General features: G+C 39.7%; 3 protein-coding genes across 7 annotated transcripts; 1 reads left to right on the forward strand and 2 right to left on the reverse strand.

Annotated features, from left to right (window-relative positions):
* Positions 1-90: 90 nt before the first annotated feature.
* On the reverse strand, positions 91-5,261 carry LOC127757961 (uncharacterized). 5 transcript variants are annotated; one of them, XM_052283553.1, is made up of 6 exons: positions 5,014-5,261; positions 4,609-4,680; positions 3,777-4,360; positions 3,204-3,283; positions 1,322-3,108; positions 91-1,238 (listed from the first exon to the last, which is right to left on the reverse strand). In XM_052283553.1, exons 5-6 carry the CDS (start codon positions 3,066-3,068, stop codon positions 766-768), a joined length of 2,220 nt encoding a protein of 739 aa, XP_052139513.1. In that variant the 5' UTR covers positions 3,069-3,108; positions 3,204-3,283; positions 3,777-4,360; positions 4,609-4,680; positions 5,014-5,261; the 3' UTR covers positions 91-765. The 5 variants fall into 5 exon arrangements, with proteins under 5 accessions (XP_052139513.1, XP_052139512.1, XP_052139515.1 ...); XM_052283552.1 differs by having other exon boundaries at positions 3,204-4,360; XM_052283550.1 differs by lacking the exon at positions 3,204-3,283 and having other exon boundaries at positions 92-1,238.
* A 4,589-nt stretch (positions 5,262-9,850) lies between these two features.
* LOC127757845 (calmodulin-binding protein 25-like) lies at positions 9,851-10,583 on the forward strand. The gene has a single exon (XM_052283427.1). It carries the CDS (start codon positions 9,915-9,917, stop codon positions 10,488-10,490), a length of 576 nt encoding a protein of 191 aa, XP_052139387.1. The 5' UTR covers positions 9,851-9,914; the 3' UTR covers positions 10,491-10,583.
* Positions 10,584-12,693: 2,110 nt separating this feature from the next.
* On the reverse strand, positions 12,694-16,614 carry LOC127756758 (protein SYM1-like). Its single transcript, XM_052282133.1, has 8 exons — positions 16,222-16,614; positions 16,004-16,091; positions 15,240-15,334; positions 15,072-15,144; positions 14,854-14,946; positions 14,671-14,757; positions 14,450-14,530; positions 12,694-13,728 (listed from the first exon to the last, which is right to left on the reverse strand). Exons 1-7 carry the CDS (start codon positions 16,512-16,514, stop codon positions 14,450-14,452), a joined length of 810 nt encoding a protein of 269 aa, XP_052138093.1. The 5' UTR covers positions 16,515-16,614; the 3' UTR covers positions 12,694-13,728.
* Positions 16,615-20,848: the final 4,234 nt, after the last annotated feature.

A 20,848-nucleotide genomic window follows, 5' to 3' on the forward strand; every position in this document is an offset into this window, starting at 1 on the left:
AAGCTAAAGGAGTGATTTCCTGAAAAAGGTTCCTGGGGAGTAGCGTATCTTCAATTTTCCCAACAAAACACGCCTCAGATCCAGATCGGTATACCCAACATAAACATCATGCATGTAATGTAATGTAATGAACTATGAATTTTTTTTAACTAAGGAACTGTGATTTTCTTAATGAAACCACAAACAACAAGCAGATAAGCATGAGGAGGTAAATCTATGGAAGCATTACTTGATTACTCAATTACTGACTGGATAACTGTTGAAGGAGCAAACTGCAGAAGCTGCAACTCCAGTCCAGCGGTTTACCATCAGGGGTTGCCAATGCCAGTCTGGCAGACAAGAAAAACTATGCCATAGGCAGCGACAGAAAGATCGTCTTGACTAACTGGATATCACACCGCAACTGCAACTGGTGTTTCATATCAATATCATCTACTCTCCTATCTAACCTATTAGCGCAAAACCGAAACCAAATAAGCATAAACAAAAGAGAAGAAACAAGCAGAAACCATATGGACATCCATTGTTCCTTGGATATTTCTGACATTACGGACTTCCTGAGAAAAGTTTTTTGAAGAAAAACAGCATGATTGCTGCACATTTTGTATTAAGAAGAGGAAAAGTTAAATCCAGACGCCATAGAGCAAGTTGGAACAAAGGGGGGCAAGAAACCTGTTCAGAGAGCTAATACTGGACTATCTATGCTTTACAGATCTCTCTGAGAAATTGGCTGTTTGGCCTTGTTTTAGGCCCTTGTCTCATCATTCAGTGACCTGTAGCATCAATAACCTGCACTTGAATCTCAGAACTATCTGCAGTCTGTGGATCTCCTGATTTTAACAGTTCATTTGGCAGTTCTGAATAATCTTCGTTTCCTGCCAGTAATGCTTCACTTGATTTCTCTTCAATTGACTCATTACGACATGTTGCATTAGAAGTAGAAGATACCAGTGCTTCATCATTGAGCTGTGCAAATCGTGGATCCGAATCTTCAACTGAACTCCCATCAATGAAATGTGTCCCAGTCCCAGAATCTGGAGATAATGGTTCACTCAATTCATCTTCAAGTTTAACTGTCAAGGGTTGACTGATACTGGACTCTGAGATGGATTGCACTAGTACTTCCTCCATACGACACTTAAACAATGAGTTAAATTCATCAATGGAGTCTGCTTCAACAATATGTGCCTCAAAATTATTTACCTTGTAAGGGGAACACGATGTTAATTGCTCAATACCTGCATGACATCAACTTCAGTTGAGTTATCATTTCCAGTAGGAAAATTGCAATACATAACTTAGGGTTAAAAAACAGTTTTACCTGCATGTACTGTATCCTTAGCTTCGAAAGTGCTTTGTCTAGGCTTCTGGAAAGGAGATGAACTGATATCATCACTGAAATCAGCATTTTGGTTACTGCTAACCATTCCAGAATTTACTTCTAATACACCCACCTCTGAAATTGCCATGCCTAATATTTTGATTTCTTCGCCTATATGTGCTTCCAGTGAACCAAATAACGTGCTGTTGTTCCTTTCTTGCTTGGCATCACCGTCTGACTGACTATTATGGGATTTATGGGCATCATTTTCACTTATTTCATCTTTCTCCAGTTTGAAGCTATTGTGATGCAGGCTAGTAGAGTGCCTAACATATAAGCTTCCATGCTTTCTATGCTGTCTTGCTGAAAAGTACGAAAGAGGAGTCCAAGTTTCTTGCAATGGACTATCATGGGCCATATTTTGGTTGACTGCAAGATCAAATAGATTTTTCCGTGGAAGGAGACAAGACGGTGCTGAATCAGGAACATGTGGTAACTCGATTATTTCATCTGAGCCATTTGAAGAATCAAATGGGTTCTGCCTTCCAGTGGAAATGGAGGGAACCTGCACACGGAAGCATGATGCCTCCTCCATTTTCTGTACTGCATCAGCTGCTTGCAAGTCCATTAACCTCTTGTCAAGTTCAAATTTCAGAATGTTCTTTGCTCTTTGCAGATCCATCATACCCTCCAGCTTGCTATTATTGTCCATATCCAAGTAATTTAGATCAATAACATCCTTCCAGTTAGCAAAATCATCTATTTTCCCTTCCAATTGATTTTCATCTGTGCTAGCATCCTCCTCCTCAAGATCATCTTCATCATCATCCGAAGAAGTATTCAAGTTGTCTCTGGAGACCAATGAAGGGTGGCCAGTTTGCAAGTCTATTAATGGGTGCAACTCTTCAAGCATTGGAATAATGTCAGTCATTGATGCATCAGGAGAACTCTCAGTAAGATCAGATTCAGAATCAGAACAAGCATCCTGTGGCTCCTGTCTCATAACAGGTTCCCAACATGAACTCATAAACTCACCTAACTGATATTGATATTGTACTTTATTGTTATCACTTTCAGGATTGATGCTTCCAAGTTCTTGCAGCTCATCATTCTTCTTGCTGTTCTCCCCAACGTCTTCAGTTTCCACAGTTACACCACTGTAGGCAAAACTTGAAGGCGCCACACAAGGAACAGTATCAGTTTCCACTGATGTGATACCTTTTCCTTCACGGTGGGTATCCTGCAAATCATAATCAGAAGTTCCATCCTTCGTATGTATTTCCTCATTTAGAGCAGTATCAACTGTCATGTAGGTGCCATTTTTCTCTTCCCAGTGGGTGTCATGTATATTACCCTCAAAATTTCTTTCCCTGACATATACTTCATTACTGGTAGTTGTTTTATCCAAGTGCTCCTCGACAGCAACAGTCTCAACCTTGTCAATCGAACAGTCAGTAATGGAAATCTTGGATTTAAAGGACAAAGTTTGTTGATTCTCTCCAAGAACAAGAACAGCAGGTTCACCATAACTCAAAAGTGCTCCAAGCAGAAGTGCAGTTAACAGGAAGACTGGAGATGAAGACAGCAAGAAGTTGAATAGAGAAGGGCAAAGCCTGTGTAGAAACAGCAACAAAACGCCAGCAGCTAGTACTATAGGGTAATCACAAGCAAATTGATATCCAATTCTGACAGATGAATACATTAGTCTCTTGATATGCAACACAATGTCATTTGCACCAAAAGCCATATATATCTTCTTGAATTTTACCCTCAGATAAAACGTTGGCCTGGAAATAGGAAAGAGAGAAGCAATTCATCACTATAACATTATGGTGAATATTCAAACAAGTAAAGATTTATACTTGAACAATAGCGGCCGTACAGCTCTTAGCCTCCATGGCAGCTGTAATTGTTGTACTAGTTTGAACCTCTTCCCAATCTTAATAAACTTCAGCCGCGTATCTTACACCGGCCCGGCGAAAAAAAAAAGATTTATACTTGAAACACAAGTTTAATAATGTGCAATACAATCAAACTGCTCAAATAAGGTGACATTCCAGCTTCCATAGTTAGAGATCTATAGAAATTGCATGTTCAAAAAAAAAATCATCTGCAATGGTTTAACATTCAACAGGTAGGTGGAAAAGCACCATCTCTTTAAATGTTCAGTCAGTTATCACAATGAAGATCTCTGAATTCAACAGTATTTTTGGGCTATAATTGTATACTATCAACCCATAAAAGAGAGGAAAGTAACAAAGAAATAAACAAAATAATCTAATCAGACCAAAATCAAAGCGAATTTACAGATCATTTAGAAAAAGATTGGACGATCAGATTCACACAAGAAGCTAAATTAGGAGCCACCTATGACCACACAAGAGGCTAATAGTGGAGCTTAGCACAAGACCAGATTAGCAGTAGAACGCAAAAATGCACAGAATGCCAAGCTCACCTGTAGCGACAACACCGAGAAGCCAAAGCCCTCAGTAGCCTGAAGCAAGTGTTGGTAGAAGAGTGGAAAAGGGAAGGGGGCAATAGGAAGGCAACCTCAGCAACAAGAAGCAATGGAAGACCAAATAAAGGAGATAGGAAGCTGCAGTGCTGTGCTTGCGCCCTTTTTTTCTAGGATTCTTTGCTTTGGAGTACCGCCATGAGAGAGAAGTTTTGTAGGGAAAGTGGAGAGCAATCTTGGTATCTTTAGCTGTCACTCTCACTTTTAAGTTTCGCCTCATTCGTTGCACACAGTCTTCACTCCCTCTAGAATCTGGCTATTTTACCAGACCTGTCAAAGCTATTACTGTGCCTGAAACAAGTTAGATGTCAGTATTTCCCCATCGGTGGAAATGCTTGGATAGCAGTCACTGAAATCGTAGAAGCTCCCTCTGTACCCGTAGAAGCTCATCCATCTTGTTTTCAGCTTCCAAGCTGAATTTACAGGCGCAAGCTGAGCTCTTCCTTTGAACATGTTCTCATAAGCACGGGACAAGTACAATGATAGCACATAATGTGCTCAACTTTTTTCTGTGGGGAGAAAGCCTGTATGGATCAATGCATGCGACTGCTATAATTTTCTTAAAAAAAGCACAAGTGAATAGTGATAAAGAAAGAAAAAGGGACAACACAACTCAGCTCATTTTAGTGATCAGCTGTACAATAAAGAAAGCACGTTTATGGACCACAAAAGTTGTAAGTAAACAATTTGTCGTACATCTGTACTATGTGGGTTCACTTTGTGGACTCCAAACATTGACACACCTTATGCAGGTCAAAGAAACAGATTTTACCTCCATATGTAACAGTCTCATTTGCGCATTTTGCCAGTGTTACTGAACCCAATCTTGCTGCCATGGAAACACCTGCGAAATTGTGACCAAAACCTGTAAATTCGGCAGTGAATTCATGCGATTTCAGTCGGGTGGCACTAGGAGAATCTGACGAGCCAAAGCATCATGTCAAAAAAAAAAAAAACTGAACCAAAGCAGCAGCACATGGCGGAGCGAGGGACTCACTGAGTCACTGGAGCCACCGAATTTTGGAACTTTACCGGAACTGAATCTAGTGCCCTCCTCAGTGTCCTAATTTCCTCAATAAATCCCACGAGCAACTCAAGTGCGGAACGCCTATTGTCAAATCTATGGTACATTGGAACCGAGAGGCGGAGGAAGAGGAGGAGAAAGAAGAGTTTTTACCTGATGCGCGGCAGGGGCACTCCAATGGAAGCAACCAGCAGAGGGGCGGAAATCTCGGGTCGAGGAGAGGGGAGAATCGAGATGAAACTTCTCCTTGACCTCCTCGCATTACGTTTCCGTTGAATCCATCCACGTGCGGCGTCCACCTCCGTGGCTCCGCCCGCACCGTCTTCGCCGCCGGAGTTGCGCCGGCCGCCGGAGTTGAGAGCGAAGGCGGCGGCGCCGCCGCTCGCTTGTTGGGTAGCCAGTTTGGGTCGGGCCCACAGCATATGACCCGTTTCGCAAAGTTGGCCCGTTTAAACATTCAGATTAAGGCCCAAAAGCCCATAAATATGGGTCGGACTGCCCAGATTTTGAAGGCCCAAAAAAAGAAGTGATACGAAGGAGTGTCTCTAATCTGTGCCGCATATTCTTAATCGGACGTCTCACGGAGATCCTAAGGAGTTCGGAGTTTTCTTCTCCGAACCCCTCTGTTTATCAATTCCATCATGTTTGATCGCCGCCACAAGACGTCTCCGCTTTGAGAGGATTTCACAGGCACCCGAGGATTCTGAATTCTGATTTCTATCGTGCTACTTGCGAACTATATATATCCGCGCTCTGCCTTCTGAATTCGATGTTCTGGATCTTGTTTCTTGCAGGTCAGGTGGCAGTGACAGTTTATTACAGACATATCCATTGATATTCAGAAATATTCAGACTCTGGAAGAAATTTGGAGTCTCGGACCATGAAAGTCACTTGGAACGGCTGCAACTTGTAGTGCCCGATTAGCTTATGGTCAGACACAATTTTCCGGTGCTGTGTGTGCTTCATGAGCTAGACTAAGCAGGTGTGTGGAAATTGAAAGTGGACTACTCCTGTTACGCAGTGGATCAGTAAGCCTAACAAGGACAATCAACTAGACTTCTTATGTATGGTCTCTCTCATCTCATCTGCTATTCAGTTGGGGGGACCAAGTCATTCATAGCTTCAGTACCAATGTGATTCAGAACTTGCTCTGTATCCTGACAGAAACACAAACAGCAAGGGATGGAACAAGTACAGTCACACACTACTGTTCATAACAGAAACAGGTAGAGTGATTGCATTACGTTTTGGCAAAGCAACGCGAAAACGGAATGCATCTTGAAGCAAATTGTCCACGTAATGCTAGCTGCTAATTAATGATCATGCATGTGTGCCATCTTGAATCATGGAGAAGTGAAAGAGATATCCGAACCAATCGATCAAAACAGGCAGGAACCGGCCATTTGACTCACGTATTAGTTGACTCTCTTCACTTGAGACAGTAGCGTGTTGTATGGTGAGCTCAGGAAGCTGACGGCCTAACAAAGACATTTTTTTACTTGACTTCACCAGTTGATACACGTACGTACGTGGCTCCGTTTTTGCTTCAGACTTCAGCAGGTGCAGCACTGCAGTGCAGACCATTTGTCCTTGCACTTCCTCGCACTACACGTTCGAGATGTAGTATACTACTACCAACTGTTGAATTTCCTCTCTGAATACTGTATGCTAGACTAGAGTCAGGTACTTCCATAATTTTGATCAATGATTCCAGCCAGTATTCCAAGTTGCCTGAACCTCAATTTTGATTAGCATTACATCATCATCATTCTAGACAGTCAAGACAGTACTGATGTAGCAGAAAGAACTTTTAAAGTTTCAGAAAATGCATGCCTCCAGTCAAATTTTCAGAAAAAGAAGGATCAATCTAGACAGACAAGACAGAAAGAACTCTTAGGCTCTGTTCGTTATGAGGGGATAGGGGAGATTGATTCTCGTTTTCCGCGTGCACGCTTTTTAAACTACTAAACGGTGCGTTTTTTGCAAAAAATTTCTATAGGAAAGTTGCTTTAAAAATCATATTAATCCATTTTTGAAATTTAAAATAGTTAATACTCAATTAATCATGAGTTAATGGCTCACCTCGTTTTGCGTATCTCCCCAATCTCCTCGATCCCCTTCTCCTCAAACACACCTTAATCAGCTGACTGTGTAGCACTAGAGCGTCATCACCATTCTAAAGGTCGGCACCATGAAATTTTCTCTGGTTTTGACTGTTTGACTCCAAAAGCAAAAGGGGCTCATTGATCGATCGCGTTCTTAATTTCCTTGTCCATTGGATTACTGAAGAAACGGCAACATATATGATCGACCAAACACCCGTCTGACATGTATAACAGTGAAAGTCCAGCCACAATCTCTTGCATGCATTTGGAGCATGCCACTGTTTCAGCACAACCGAATGATTCAGAACATGCACTAGCTGTGGCATATTTGCTACTAGTAAGACTATGTTATCGAAATTAAATTATAGTGTTTGCAACAACTCTGCCCAAGGAAGTGGCCAGGAAGAACACAACTTGAAATTAAGCTAGCGATTACAAATCGATAAATCCAAGCAGAATTAAAGAAAAAAGGAAGAAGGAGAAGAACGCTGTAATTAACGGTAATGCATGACTTAAGCAGTCCAAAACGATTTGAGGATACTACTCACATGTATGCTTGACTTGACGATGTAGGAGTAGTATTGTCCAACAGCACGAGCTAGTCAAAACTCAAAAGAGGAGTCAAGCAAGCCGCAAAGCCAACAGCCTGCAAGTACCTGACATTGACCTGGTGATGAAAAGTCTCAGCTTACACCCAACCATTTTCACATTTGCCAACAACATAAACAACGCAAAGAAATGAGCTTGCTAAACCTTCCTTTGTTGGTTTCTGTACAAGAAAAATGATGGATTAATGTTACATCATTTGATTTCGAAATATTGCTGAAACTGAAAGCGTCCATTTCATTCTTTTTCTGCGCTTACTCTGATTCATGCCAGGTCAAGATTTAATTAGGTTAATTGCATGTATGAGATGTACTAGTTAGTACTGGCCGTTATATATAAACACGGTCAAAATTAACCTAATTAATTAAACAGTTGAATTGGGAAAATATATATAATGTAATGAATCAATGTTTGAATTGAACGAAATATCATATCACCATGTACTCTGTACGTAGTTTAGAACAGGGGCACGCGATTCTGATCTGACGACACATCAAAACTATGGGCACGAGCGTGCGTTAGTCAGTTAGTTAGCGTTGAGAAAATTAGTTGAAATCTCTAGCACTAGCTTCTTAGCTTGCATGCACGCGAGATCACACCTAGTTTAATTGGTCAATTTTGATTCGCAAATTCTGTACGTCTACGTGTACGTACGTACGTAAGCACATGTTCTTAATTTGTTTGTATTGTCGTTCAATGGTACATGTGTATTCTCCAATCAAATTGACCTCATATATGCACATTGTACGCAGTTGATGATCCGTCCATATTGTACTATCTGAGGAGCGATTAGATCGTGTTTGAAATTCCTGAAACGATTAGTATAGGACTAGCTTGGATTTCAGTTCATTAATAATTAGTAATTATTAAGTTAGGTACAAATAAGCATGTACGTAGTACTATATTTGTAGGCAACTAAGGACACATATCATCGATCACTCTCTCTTTTCACTCGTTAATTAGCTGGTGATATCAGACCTGAATGCAATCATATCGTTGTTGTCATGTTGTGATTAGTCCAACATACCAAACTCTTGTAATATGATCACTTGTGGTTGAAGCAAAATTAAATCACGTTTCAACACCTAATGAGGCAACCAAAAGATCGATTTGCTTCAGAAACAAATAATTTGATGCCAAATCCCCATCTATATATGAATTTCATTTTTAAAAGTTTGTCTTTCTACGAGTAATATATATATTGATTCTTAAACTTGGGTGGAGTTGTCACTTAGGTCAACTAAAATTTCAAAATTGCACTTTTAAATGCATCAGCTTGGTTTAATGAACCACAACAAGTCCAAACCTCGTTTGACGGGAACTCACTGTTGACATGGCGCTCCACGCAAACAACAACTTTGCATTCGCTCTCCTCCGCGTCATAGCGTGGCCCCCTCCACATATAGTACTACCCCAAAACACCCCAAACCCTCTAAATCTCTACCTCCATCACCTTCTCCCCGATGGTTAGAGTTTTGACGGCGAGGGTAATGTCGCCCACCCACTTGCCACTCTCCCTTGCAACCTTCGCTTCGGGGGAGAATGGGAGGGATTTGGGGGGATTCCGTGTAGGGGTCTAGAAGCAAAATTACCGTCACGCCGTGACATGGAGGAGGGTGGATGCAAAATTATTGCCTACATAGAGTGCTTCATCATCGATCAACTTGGTTCAAACGGGGTTTGGATTGTTGTGGTTTATTAAACCAAGATGGTGGAATTGAACATACAATTTTTACGTTTAGGCACCTCTGCTCAATTTTAAATACTGGCCATGTATCTCTCTTTTCCTAAATAAGGTTAAACCCTAATAATTTTAAGGAAAAGTAAGGTTATATATACTTTTTTTTTCAAAACTCTTACAAAGGAAGATCTCAACCATCTGATCTAGCCGATTGGTAGTTAATAAAAGTCAAAATGAAGTCACAATTTGCCACGTAGTTTTTATAAAGAGTTTGCAAGTTTTTTTTTTACATGTATCATTTTCATGTAAGAAAGAGTAAAGACAGATGAGTTTTTTTTTCATGATAATCATTTTTTTCTCTCTAATTACTATTATTTTCTAAATCTATTTGCATATGAAACTTTGATGACATAATTTATCATTATATTTATATTAATTTATTGAACACTGGTATGGTATCCAAACCATACCTAAAAGATTCATTTCTTAAGAAGAAAAATATCAAGGGGTTATTTCTAAATTTATTTGAAAAATAAATAAAAATAACAAAAAAAAAGTTGTCCATATATAGGCCACCCCCTCGTCTCCCCTGAAGTGTCCGTCCATCCCCAGTCAAGTTCGCCGCGCGCAACACTCGCAGCAGAGCATCCACCCATCGTCGATGCTCACCGCCGCCATGCACATGCTCGACTCCTCCACCTCCTCCTCCCCTTGGCTTCCTCCCGACCTCATGCCTCCCCCGCCGCCGCCGCCGCCCGCCGCCGCCACTCTCCACCACCACTTCCGCGCCGCCGCCGCCGCCCCCGGCCGCCGCCGCATCGCCAAGCGCCGACCGCGCCCGTCGCGGCGCCTTCCCACCACCTACATCAGCGCCGACCCGGCAAACTTCCGCCGCATGGTGCACCAGGTCACCGGCGCCGACGACCTCCCTCCCCCTCCTCCATCGCTCTCTCTACAGCAGACGACGGAGCTCCTCCTCCCGGCCGTGCACGCCGCTCCAGCGGGCTCGCCCGGCGCTGCAGGCGCGCTGATGCTTCCCACGCTCGACACCTCGGCGTTCCTGCTCGGCCGCCGCGCGGAGCCGGCGGCCGCGGCGCCGCCGTGCGACGAGTCGGTGGCGTTGGTAAGAGGAGGAGCGGGTAATTACGGCAGCAACAACAATAGCATTAGCAGCAGTAGCAGCAGCGGCAACTGTGGTGGTGGCTTCCCCACCTTGGACTCATGGGATCTCCTGTAAATCTAGATCATATATTGTCGATTTCTATCGATTTCTGATTCTTCATGGCTGTAATTAACTAAGACGAGATCGATGAACAGGTTGGAGCATCTATCTACCTGATTCTCTGTTCGTGTCCTTGTTAATTTTAAGCTTATGCCTCGTATACACATGGATGATTTTTTTTTTATCAGTAGTGTTATTTTATTGATCTTACTTAATTTAGAGTTTCTTTTCTTTTAATTATTAAGTGCGACTGTTAAGTTCGTTTTGATCTTCCTTCTGCTGATTCCAGCATCACTGCATCAGCCTCAAGGTTCTTAATTTATGCAGGATTTTTGTTCTTGTGAAACTCTTTTGCTTTGTTTGATTAGTTGGCTCTTGCTTTTCTATTGATTTTGAGTCTTTGATGAATCCTCCTTCCAACAGTAGAGCTGCTCCAGCACCATCTCACTGAACATGTGGTTTCTGATCATTTGGTGAACAAAATGTAACAAAAGATGTTTTTTTATATTAGTACATTTTAGAGAGGTGCTTAGTGCATTAATTCAGCTTTAGCTATATAATTAATTAATGCACCAAACCACTGTTGGGGGGGGGGGGGGCAGTAGCATGTAAATGCTGCTTAGACAGTAAGATACGTTAGGATGAAGCTAACAGTTCAATTGGAGCAGAGCAGGGTTGAGAATCAGTACTTGGAAAAGATTGATTGTGAGATACAACAATAATAATATCGTAATCATCGAGCCAGGTTTTTTTAGAAAAATAAAGTATTGCAATCATATATGCACACGCATACTAAGGCTGAGTTTAGATCTAAAATTTTTCTTCAAACTTCTAACTTTTTTATCACATCAAAACTTTCTTACATGGCTGTGTTTAGTTTCTGAAATCGGGGAGAAGTTTGGGAAAAATTGGTAGTTTGGAAAAAAAATTTTGAGAGTTTATGTGTGTAGGAAAGTTTTGGATATGATGTGATGTGATGGAAAGTTGAAAGTTTAGGGGAAGTTTGGTGTGAACTAAACAGGACCATACATAAATTTTCAACTTTTCTGTCACATCGTTCCAATTTCAACCAAACTTTCAATTTTGACGTGAACTAAACACAACTTAAGGTTCAGCGGAAGAGTAACTTTTTTTTTTTTGAAACCTAAGGCGGAACTTTGTTCCACTTTTATATTTAGAAGAAGATAATTGACCCAGTTTATAAAAAAAATCGGACCCGAAAACTATACAACTGTCACGGTTAATTACAGGAAAACCGGCTGAAAACTACCGCTACACAACTAACAACTAACTTTACATTGATCTACCAGTAACATCGTCAGTAGAAGTGATATTAACATAATTGTACTATTAATAATTGATGTGATAGTATAAATAGATATAATTCATTGTAAAGAGTACTATAAAACACCGCAGGGCGGAAAATGAAAGAAAAAAAAAAGAAACAAATTGGGTGTGGAATCAACATGCATGCTTAATGGGAAGAAAAAACAAATATGAAGTGTATTTGTTAAACACAAATGTAGGCTTGATCTAGAGCTGAGCTGTTTGGTGCTTACAAGTAACTACCTCTAGATTGCCCCTAAAATACAATGCAAAAAGGGAAGTTGACAAGGAAAGGACTATTGAGTTGACTACTGAGTCTGCGTGTGATTTCTTTCTCCTCAATTTGCAGTGTACGTGTGCTGTGCCATCAACAAGTGTGGCTCTGGCTAGCAGCCCCTGGTCCTGATGAGATGATGGTCAGGCAGTCGGTCCAAACCGCCAAAAGTCTGGGTCCGTTCCTGGACGATGTTAACACATAGGAGTACAATACAAACCAACGGCTGTCCTAATTACTTCTCGATGTCGTTTACCGTACTACTAATAACTTACTAATAATAGTAGAATTAGCATATTTTTTTTGTAAATTAACAAGGAGGAGAATTCATGGTCCAGCACTCCAGCATGCCGCTGTTAGTCAAAATTCGCGGCTCCTCTTATGGGTTCGTAGTTCATATTTTCCTACGTACTACCCCTTCCCAAAATATGTGTAGCCATAAGTAACCGTGCCTAACGTTTCACCATCCGTCTTATTTAAAATATTATTTTTAAAAAAATCACATATAAAATACTATTTATGTTTTATCACCTAATAAAAAACTAATTATAAAAAAATTTAAATAAGACGAACGATTAAAAATTGGACATGAACAATGTAAAAGCACACTTATTTTAGGACGAGTGGAGTATATGGCTACGCAGTGAGAGCGACAAAGGGATGGATGTTGGCCGCCGGCCGGCCACGCAGGAGGGGACACCACCATTGCACTTGCAACGATCGATGCAATTGACTGCTTGGTTTGCCTCCTCTCCGGTCTCCGCTGCCGTCCTCATCAATCACTTCTCATTTGTTTGTTTGGACCCAGCATCCCTTACCTCTACACTGCATGTGATTCCTCACAGCCCACCTGACCTGACCTCCCTCCCGGCCCCAATGCTTACACCATCATTGCGTCATGCTCATGTCATAAATGAACATTTTTACACATCGCTGCAACATCTTCAGAAAACGGAAGGCAATACTGTGTTGTTCATGCTAAACACATCACTGTCGGCTCAGCTGGATCAACAGCGACCCTTGCTTACACAACGGAGACAGGAAGGATGCAAGCCCAAGCGAAAACAGGCACCGACTGTGTTTGCCGCAGACAGATAAGCAGGGTCAGCTGGCGCACAGAACCACTGATCACGCCGCGTTGGCAGGATGAAACAGTACACCACTGCTTCAGATAATGACAGTTTGAACCTACTCACTTGACCTACTACATATAACAATGTACAAGATCTCAACACCATGCGTTTGCAGGCTCAGGCATGCCATCACGGTGATATGGTTACTTACTTTGCCGCCTTCAGTACAGCAATACCAGTAAGGAACACGCCCTAGATATTTCACTACCAAAGAATTTCTACACCTCAACTGTTAGGGGCACAAAAGAGAGTTATGCTCGCCGGGCATGGAGCTGGAGCTCATACGTTAGTAAACTGCAGCTGGGAAACAGAGGCAGGCTAAACTGATGGCGAAGAGTTTGAAGACGGCGATGGAACTGGAAACCAGTGTTTTGATGCTTGAAATGCCAATGGAGATACCCTCCCTTTCTCAAAAAAAAAAAAAAAAAAAAAAAAAAAAAAAAAAAAAAAACTGCAGCTGCGACAAGCCACTACGTACACTTCTCCATGTCGCCAACTATAAATCCGAATCTGCCTAAACCTAGAACGAATGCAAAGAGCAAAAAATTAGTACTGATAAATGATAAATCTAATCAATGAGTGAGTGAGAAATGCTGGAACATTTAAACACAACAAGAAAATCAGATTCTAATCCAGGCTGGGGGTTTATTGATTTATTTTGCTACTAGCTATGTAGAATTACAAGAAAGAACAGTCTCGTTTGACCTTATCCATTTCGTTTGACCTTATCCATTTCTTTTGCCTCCAGAGACACTACTGGTTGTTCCTCATGAGTAACAAAAGAACAAACGGCACCTTTAGCACCAATCAACATCATTTTAAATTGCAAAAGGTACAAAAAGGTGGTTTGTGTGGCTTTGGGGAAGTCAAGCTACAATAATTCCATAACAAGTCCACATGGTTGTTTTCAGGGGTGGCAGAAAATAAGTCCGGGAATAAGAGACACTGGCAAAGAGTTATTGTGCAAGGTTACAAGAACAAGTCAAAGTGTCTCACGTGGCTGGTGAAATTGAAAACAACAGGAAATAAAAGTATGCTCAGAGATGTTCATAATGCCTACAACTACGTGTAATGAAATGTAGTTGATATCACCTATATATAAATAAGGAAATAAGTTATATATATGCACTATTGTTGGAAAAGTTATTATATCAGACACCCGCCTCAACAAATTAATATGAGAGCCTGAAGTAAGGATATCATATAACATATCCATATATATATATACCATCCCAGATTACCTATTTCACAGTAACTTCTTTGTGAGCTTTAAATGATAGAATCACGTTCCACGCAAGGGCTACAAAATTAGCAGCAAGAACCTGGAAAAATTAGCAGTATACTAGGTGAGAACAACATTCAGTCATGCTAAAGCAGACAGAAAGAAGCAAATTCAGCTCCAGAGTACAGTATTGCACTCTAAAATATTTCATGAAATGAAAATGTGAAAGATTTCAAAGACCTGAAATTTTTGTGGGACAAAGTAAAAATTCAAGAACTGAAAAGGTATCCACAATTGCCAATTTGCAATCACTGATGATAACCACTCCTGTAAAATTACAACTAAAAATTAGCTAGCAGTAAATGAGTGCACACACATATTATCAGGGAGATGAGAGAATCAATCAGAAGAGGTTCATGTCACCTGCTTGAGCTTTGGAACTACAAGAGAAGGCTTTCCCTCCAAGGTGACGAGTAAACTCATAAACACTCCAATGAAAATGGGAGAGAAAATGAACTGAAAGGAGGAGATAAAAAAATATCAAAAAATAAATACATAAATGCATAAAAGAGCTAGAACAGAACAAGCAGCAACACTCTCTCTTTGGGGGCAGAAGGGAAAGGAAAAGGATATGCATATACCTGATCAAGTAAGAGGCGAGCAATTGCACCTGACGCACCATTGATCATCACTAATTTACTCAAGTACAAGTACCTGCATGTGGCAACGAGTAATGAAACAAACAGCACTGGGCAGAGAACACATGCTATCCTCTATAAACATTGGTTGTTCAGCATAAATAAGATTACCAGACATGCAATGTTGGCCCCACCAGGACGAGTCCCAAAAATGTGAATACAAATGTTCTCTTCAAATCTAGCTTTGGCACTTTATCAATTGCGAGCTGGAGCAGTACCAAACAATGGCAACAGTAAATATCTCGTAAGAAACCTTAACAAGATACCACAATAACAAGAACAGGTGAAATATCAAATATTTTGCCCAATCCATGGATGCAACCCAGTTGGAATAGACATTGTTTTTTAATAATGGAATAGGACACTGTTGCTGGATTAAAGTCCGTTGAGGAATCAAATAATATGAGTTACAGATTAGCATAGGCTAAAGACCGACACAGTTGAGTAAAGACAATATATTCAGATTATGGTTGACACAGGATTGGATAAAAAGATATGGACCTGAAATTTGATAAGACCGTAACAGCCTAGCCAGTTAAGAGTTTCACATCATGTCATATTTAGAAAACAAGGAAACTAAAAGAATGCAGCTAGGGCAGAAAAGAACCATAACTCAGTAAATTGATTTCCAAGTGGTATTAGCAATGGATAACATTTCAATGTTGTTTTGAAGGAAAATTGGTATGATTTGACCATTTGATGCTAATGCCCATCTAAGCACGCCTGGCTATGTGCTATTGCAGAGTAATAGGAAGCCCTCTACAACAAGAGAGGGAGACTACTGGTTCATTGTTCGTCAACCAATTAAGTAGTACTAAGTAGGCTGCAATGTATGGATGTGAAAATGCGGCAAATAGAAAACAACTGCAAGTCACCTGGCAGATGAGGTCTCCGGTCAGGGTTAGGACGGCAGAGGTAACAGCCTTAGTGGTGATGGGATGCTTATCAAGAGCCAGCAGGTACCTGCAAATCATGGCGCATTTCAGTAATTTTGCATTTAGATAAGAGTATTGCAAAAAGCGAGGCACAAGACCATGTCAGTGCTTGGCCGCAGGAGGCACCGGGAATCAGGAAGAGGCGGAATTGGATTTACCAAGCCAGCAGGAGACGCCAATCCATTTCTCCTTTTGCTCCACCACCACCACCTCCTCCTCCTCCGGTGGCGACTCCGGCGGCGGAGGCGGAATCGCAGCAGGAGGCGGCATGGAGCTTCGAGAGGCGGACGCCCTTGCGCGGGTGGACGACGGCGGTTGTCGCCGGGAGCGAGGCGGGGCGGGGAGGGAGGGCGAGGCGGCGGGAGTGGAGGAGCGGCGGCGCGGTAGGCCTCGGAGTCGGAGGGGTGGAGCGGTGCACGAGGAGGAGCGGGAGGGTGGAGGCCATCGCCATGGGTGGTGCTTGCACTGATGCTGCAACTGCAATGGTGTGAGGAGGAGCTTGGGTTTTGGGTCGCACTGGACTAGGGTTCTACTAGTTGCAATTTTGGGGAGAAGATGATGAGGTAGACGAAGATGCTAGCAATGGATGATGGGCTTTGCATATTTGGGCTCTCGGCTTCCTTGTTGGGCTCTTGGCCCACCTACATTTATCTATCTATCTATCTATCTATTATATTATTAAGACAGCTTTGAAAGGAGGCTCCACGTTCGCTGTGGGGCTAGAAATTACCACGTTAATCGGAGAAAAAAGAAAAATCTAGACCGTTAGATTATACTGGGACTAGACTTTGATGGTGTAGATTAACTTTGATAATAGAAGTCCAAATAGAAAACAACTAGATAGTACTAGATCAATCGGACAACATTGATCATGTACACTAGAATACAAGTCCAAATAGGTGGACGTACTGCTGCTTCTGATTCTTTCCTTATTCTAGACGGATAAAGAGTTCAGGGGATTAGGATTCAAACGCATGGCATGCATATACATTTTGGAGCTGGTATAATTAGAATTTAAATGTGTTTTTTTACCTATGGCTGAAAAAATAGTAAATACATGTGATGGAAGATGGAAGGGATTTTTTTTTCTCATGTTCATCAAAACATAGCATGCAAATAGACCAGAAAACATGCATTGGTAGAGATACATACTCCCAACATCCCTCTCACTAAGGTGTGTTCAAAATTATCATTGGTATTCAAAACTAAACTATAACTTTAAATTTCTCACATACTACAATGTTTGTAGCAACAAATTAAATCATAATCATATAAAATTAAATTTAAATGACAATCCAATGAAACTACTTTTAACAAATAAAATTTAATTTATAATAAAATATTTACTGGTCAAATATTTAAAGAGTTGAATTTTAAAATGCGTGAGTGTCTTAGTGAGTGGGACAGAGGGAATACATACTATAAAAAGGTAAATCTATGCACGTGATTTTAAAAATAAAATTCCAATGATGATTAAAAGAAGGGGCATTGGGTAGGCCATAAAGTTGCAATGTTGGGATGGTTGATGGAACTTCTAAAAAGTAAAAAAGGAATCACAATGATAAGGTTTGTTTTCAAATGGATATGAAAATTAAGAGGGGCAGTGGGCAGGCTGTACTGAAGTACCATGGTGATGCTTGATGGAACTCCTAAAAACATATGAAGGGAATCCGACAAGACAATGAACTCTAAAATCTATAGGGTCTGTTTTCAAAGGATCCAAGAGAATGATTAAAGTCATGGTAGGCTGGACAAGCAAATAAAGGATAGCAAATGAGTAAGAGATGATGATTGGTGGGACTTTTAGAAACTATAAAATTGAAAACACCATAATGATAACTTTTGATCTCTTAAAATCCTATGACAACGAGATACTATTTAACATTTCTTTTTAGAAAATTATGTATGGGTGCTAGCCGCGCAATTGCGCAATATTAAAAGAACACAATACGATATTACTTAAAGTTCGAAACAAAAAATAAAATAAATTATGGAATTAGAAAAAGAAAATAAGACTTCAACTACAAATACAATTTATAAATAACTAAAATTGGTGATAAAAAATAAAGACTACCGAATGAAAAGACCACTTAAAACACATGACAAGATTAATTAAGTAACAGAGTAGAGTGATGGCGTTTGATGGGACATCTAAAAACTATAAATAGAACACCAGATATAATCCTAATGAGGATTTAAAGGAAGGACGATGGGCAGGTCGTGAAGCAATTGGTCAAGGCGGTTAGCGGGACTTCTAGAAAAGTAAAAAAATAAGCCCCAATGATAATCATATTTGATTTTTAAAATCTTAATGACAATAAAAATGAGAGGCATCGGACGGGTCATATATGAGTACAATGGCAGAGCCGCCGATGGTTGCTGGGACTTCTAGAAAGTAAAAAATGAATTCCAATGATTGTTATGTTCGGGTTTTTAGGATCCCAATGACAATAAAGAGTAGTCGGTAGACAGGTCGTAGAGGAGTATAGTGGCAGCGTTTGACAGGATTTCCAAAAACTATAAGGTCTAATTTTTAAAGGTTCGGGCTTCTAAAAAGTATAAAAAAAAACCCAATGATAAACATGTTTGATTTTAAAATCTCAATGACAATAAAGAAGGGAGGCAGCGGGCGAGCCGTAAAGGAGTACAGTGACTAAGCCGCTGACGTTTTGGCAGAAATTCTAAAAAGTAAAAAATGAACCTAAATGATAATTATGTTCGTTTTTTAAAATACCAATGACAATAAAGAGAAAATGCAGTGGACGACCGTAGAGAAGTATAATGGCAATGTTTGACAGGACTTCTAGAAATTATATAAACGAAACCCAACGGGACAATAAACTCTAAAAATTATAAGATCCAGTTTTTAAAGGTTCTAAGGAGAATGAATAGAAACAGTAGTAGATCGAGTAAGCAAATAAAGAAGGATATATCATAAGTAAGCAGTAGCAACTGGTGTGACTTTTAAAAACTATAAAATTAGAAACACGAGAATGATAAGGTTTCGTCTTTCAAAGTCTTAAAACAACGAGATAGATATTTAATAAATTTTAAGTAAAAACATATTAAAAAATATAATTTTGTATGGGTGCTAGCCACGCGATTGCGCGGGCCACCCAGCTAGTTATATTATTAAAACATCTTTGAAAAGAGGCACCACGTTTGCTGTGGGGGCTAAAAATTCTCACATTAATCGGAGAAAAAGAAAAAAAAAGAAAAGGAGAGTCCAAGTAGAAATACAATATAAAAATAGATGAAATTCAGAATTAAAAATAATCAATATTGAAAGAAGTTTCCATATAAGTACCCAATAAGAGAATAATCAAAATTCAAAATAAAAATAAAATAAAATCCAAAATTAGAAAAAGAAAAGGATAATCTAGGTAGGAATACAATTTTAAAATAGCTGAAATTCGGAATTAAAAATAAAAAATATTAAAAGAAGAGTCCATATAAGAATCCAATACGAGATTAATTAAAATTCGCAATAAAAATAAAATAAAGTCCAAAATTAGAAAAAAAAAAAGAAGAGTTCATGTAGGAATACAATTTAAAATTAGCTAAAATTCGGAATTAAAAATAAGCAATATTGAAAGAAGAATTCATATAAGAATCCAATACGAGATTAATTAAAATTCAGAATAAAAAATAAAATAATATTCAAAATTAGAGAAAATTAAAAGAGAGTTCAAGTAGGAATAAAATTTTGAAACAACTGAAATTAATAATAAAAAATAAAAATATTAAAAGAACACAATACGGTATTAATTAAAATTTGGAAAAAAATGCTGAAATTATAAAAAGAAAACTAAGATTTCAATTAGGAATATAATTTATAAATAACTCAAATTTGGGATAAAAATAACGACTATTGAGAGAAAAGACCGTCTAAAACACATGACCAGATAAATTAAGTAACATGCTTATAAAGGAGTAGAGTGGTGGCGGTTGATACGACATATAAAAACTGTTAATAAAACACCAAATAGAATCCTAATGACAATTAAAAGGAGGGACGACAGGCAGGCCGTCAAACAAACAAGCAAGGCAGTTGCCGGGACTTCTATAAAGTTAAAAAAAACCATTGATAATCAACGACAATAAAAAAAGAAGGAGCGAGCGGGGTGTATAGAGTATAGTTGCAGAGCCGCCGATGGTTGACGGGTCTTCTAGAAAATAAAAAATGAATTTCAATGATAGTTATGTTCGATTTTTAGAATCACAATGACAATAAAGAGTAGGCGGCAAACGGGCCATAGAGGAGCATAGTGATATCGTTTGACGGGACTTCTAAAAACTATAAAAAATGGAACCCAACAAGACAATAAACTCTAAAAACTATAAGGTCTAATTTTTAAAGGTTCGGAACTTCTAAAAAGTAAAAAAAACCAATGATAATCATGTTCGATTTTAAAATCTCAATGGCAATAAAGAAGGGAGGGAGCGGGCGAGCTGTAGAGGAGTACAATGGCAAAGCCGCTGACGGTTTGGCGAGACTTCTTGAAAAGTAGGAAGTAAAAATGAACCCAAACGATAATTATGTTCGAATTTTAAATCTCAATGACAATAAAGAGAAGAGACGGTGGACGGGCCGTAGTGGAGTATAATGGCAACGTTTGATGAGACATCTAGAAATTATAAAAACGAAACCCAACGTGACTATAAACTTTAAAAACTATAAGATCTAATTTTTAAAGGTTACAAGAAGAATGAATAGAAATAGCGGTAGATCAAGCAAGTAAATAAAGAAGGAGATGACATAAGGGATAGTAGCTGGTGTGACTT

The sequence above is a fragment of the Oryza glaberrima genome, chromosome 12, assembly GCF_000147395.1.
Source record: "Oryza glaberrima chromosome 12, OglaRS2, whole genome shotgun sequence".
Lineage (NCBI taxonomy): Eukaryota > Viridiplantae > Streptophyta > Magnoliopsida > Poales > Poaceae > Oryza > Oryza glaberrima.

Bases quoted from the DNA above. Each gene is read 5' to 3' on its own strand.
- LOC127757961 (XM_052283555.1), bottom strand. From the start codon at position 3,068: ATGGCTTTTGGTGCAAATGACATTGTGTTGCATATCAAGAGACTAATG. The intron at 1,239-1,321 runs GTAAAACTGTTT...GATGTCATGCAG, and splicing joins TAAGGATACAGTACATGCAG to GTATTGAGCAATTAACATCG.
- LOC127757845 (XM_052283427.1), top strand. From the start codon at position 9,915: ATGCTCACCGCCGCCATGCACATGCTCGACTCCTCCACCTCCTCCTCC.
- LOC127756758 (XM_052282133.1), bottom strand. From the start codon at position 16,514: ATGGCGATGGCCTCCACCCTCCCGCTCCTCCTCGTGCACCGCTCCACC. The intron at 15,335-16,003 runs GTGACTTGCAGT...GTACTGCTCCAG, and splicing joins CCGGAGACCTCATCTGCCAG to CTCGCAATTGATAAAGTGCC. The intron at 14,947-15,071 runs GTATATGCATAT...TCCTCCTTTCAG, and splicing joins CTCGCCTCTTACTTGATCAG to TTCATTTTCTCTCCCATTTT.